Source organism: Sphaeroforma arctica (assembly GCF_001186125.1).
Source record: "Sphaeroforma arctica JP610 unplaced genomic scaffold supercont1.588, whole genome shotgun sequence".
Lineage (NCBI taxonomy): Eukaryota > Ichthyosporea > Ichthyophonida > Sphaeroforma > Sphaeroforma arctica.
Genome location: NW_014039970.1, coordinates 18,728 through 20,759, shown reverse-complemented (window position 1 = coordinate 20,759; position 2,032 = coordinate 18,728). Strand labels below are relative to the sequence as shown.

The 2,032-nt window shown below is 42.2% G+C and overlaps 1 protein-coding gene across 1 annotated transcript; it reads left to right on the top strand.

Moving 5' to 3' along the window:
- Positions 1–446: 446 nt before the first annotated feature.
- Positions 447–1,294, top strand: SARC_07420 (hypothetical protein). The gene has a single exon (XM_014298637.1). It carries the CDS (start codon positions 495–497, stop codon positions 1,170–1,172), a length of 678 nt encoding a protein of 225 aa, XP_014154112.1. The 5' UTR covers positions 447–494; the 3' UTR covers positions 1,173–1,294.
- The last annotated feature ends 738 nt before the right edge of the window (positions 1,295–2,032 follow it).

Here is a 2,032-nt window from a genome sequence, read left to right as displayed (position 1 = left end):
ATTTATCGCTTGTATAAAGAAACATATTTTTGAAAACAAATAAAAAGAAGCAAACGACAAATTTCTCGATTTTGCACTTGGGAGATTTTTTTATTAACTTTTATAAGTAAAGAAAATAAATATCAAAATGGCACGATGGCAAACTAGCGTAGCGCATCTTTAATTAATATATTGTGAAAACGACTTTGACTCCACGGCAAATTCGACTTGGTATTGAAATTACGGTATACTTCCTAGGTTTTATGGTTGAAAGATGGTAAAATAGAAATGCGAAAGATTTTTAATACTCTATATTCGAGTGTTAAAATAGCAGAAGTTTACAGTATTGGTCACCGATCACGGCTGATCCGTCAACCTTACTAGCAAAAAAAAGCGAATTGTTACCTATAAATACTGGCTTCCTTGGACAGAAAATAATCATAACCTCCCAATTCCAATCAACAAAGCCTACAAATCCCGCAAAAGCCCAAAAGTCCACGCAATTGAACTTTGAAATGATTTCTGTAAAGGCTACCTTGGTTGCCGCCGTCTGCGCGCTGGTGCTCTCCGCTCCTCTTGAAGACGATGTTTTCCCCACACCGGCTGACGCGACCGATTATGGGGCCAATGTAGCTGGTGTCGAACTCCTGCATCTTACGGATGATGGTCCAATGGTCACCGCGAAAAATGTTACGGTGAATGAAACTGTGCCTCTTGGACGGTCCATTATTCCTGGTGTTAACTGGTACGAGGTCGACGTTTGCTCGTATTTCGAAAACGACTGCTGCGACGAAAGCGTCTGTAACTACAAGGTCAAGTATGGAAACGGGGTGTGCAATTCCGAATGCAACAGTCGCGTCTGTGGTTACGACGGCGGGGATTGTAATCCCGATAATAAGGGGTTCCAAATCACCAACAATTGCCACTTGTCGGTCGATATCGCCTTTCTCCACCTAAAGAACGACGGTACTTGGGTCACAACGTGCTGGTACGAGGCTGATCCAGGAAAGTCTGTTAGACCCCTTCATCTCTACAGCGATAACCTGGTCTGGTACTACTACGCCAGAGTAAGAGGTACAAATAAGGAATGGCATGGTGACGTTGATAGAGTTTGCGATATGCAAACACTTGGGTTCAGGAAGGTTACTAGTCTGCACACTGACGAGTTTTTGGAGCGATCCCTGAGCTGCTAATTACACGACAGATCTCAAAGGAGAAATTGAATTGGGGCGTGTATGGTGGTAAACTATCGTAGCTCTCTGATGAATAGTAATAATAAAATGAACTGTACATTTATCGCACTTTATAAAATGACGGCGCAAATAATAGTCAGTGTATTTTTACTACTTGTAGTAGCTGCGGTTGGTGGTGCACTTGTGTACATTGCTAATACGAATACAAGCACTAATACAAATACAAACACTAATACTGATACTACTACTGATGCTGGGGGTGAAAGCACGGTCGATACAGGTACAAATCTCACAGACCGGTTTTGTACCAACGGCATAGATACAGGCTTTGACTGGAAGTACTATACCATGCAGCAACTATGCACCACGACCAAGGGACAGTACGACTTGTCGTCGTTGGAAAAAATCTCGCCGTAAACCAACCGAACATGGTACTGCTTGGGAGCGAAAACTTTGTGGGTGTTGACTGGTCGTTGGCGGACGTGCAGAAGTTTGAACTGGACTTCTACATAGCCTTTGCAGCAAGAAAAGAATGCCTGTTGAAAACATCAATATGCTTAGACTAGCTGGTCGTACATGATATGCTAACATCGTCTGTGAGACTGATACAGGGCAGAGGTACCACCTTCTTTATGGGAATACTTAAGGGAATCCGGCAACCCAGTGCTGTACATGGAGTACATGGACCGAAAATTCTGTTCATTTTGCTCAGGAAGAGGCGATGTTGTAGAAGAAGTTTTATGGGATTACTCGCGAAATGATATAGTGTGAACGTAAGATCAAAACGCATATTTCAATATTTGCGTTGGAAGTTAAAAAAGATCTGCTGGGGTTCTTTATTTTTTTCTTCTATATATATA

What these genes read in the sequence shown, in the direction of transcription:
- SARC_07420 (XM_014298637.1), top strand. Translation starts at nt 495, where the DNA reads ATGATTTCTGTAAAGGCTACCTTGGTTGCCGCCGTCTGCGCGCTGGTG.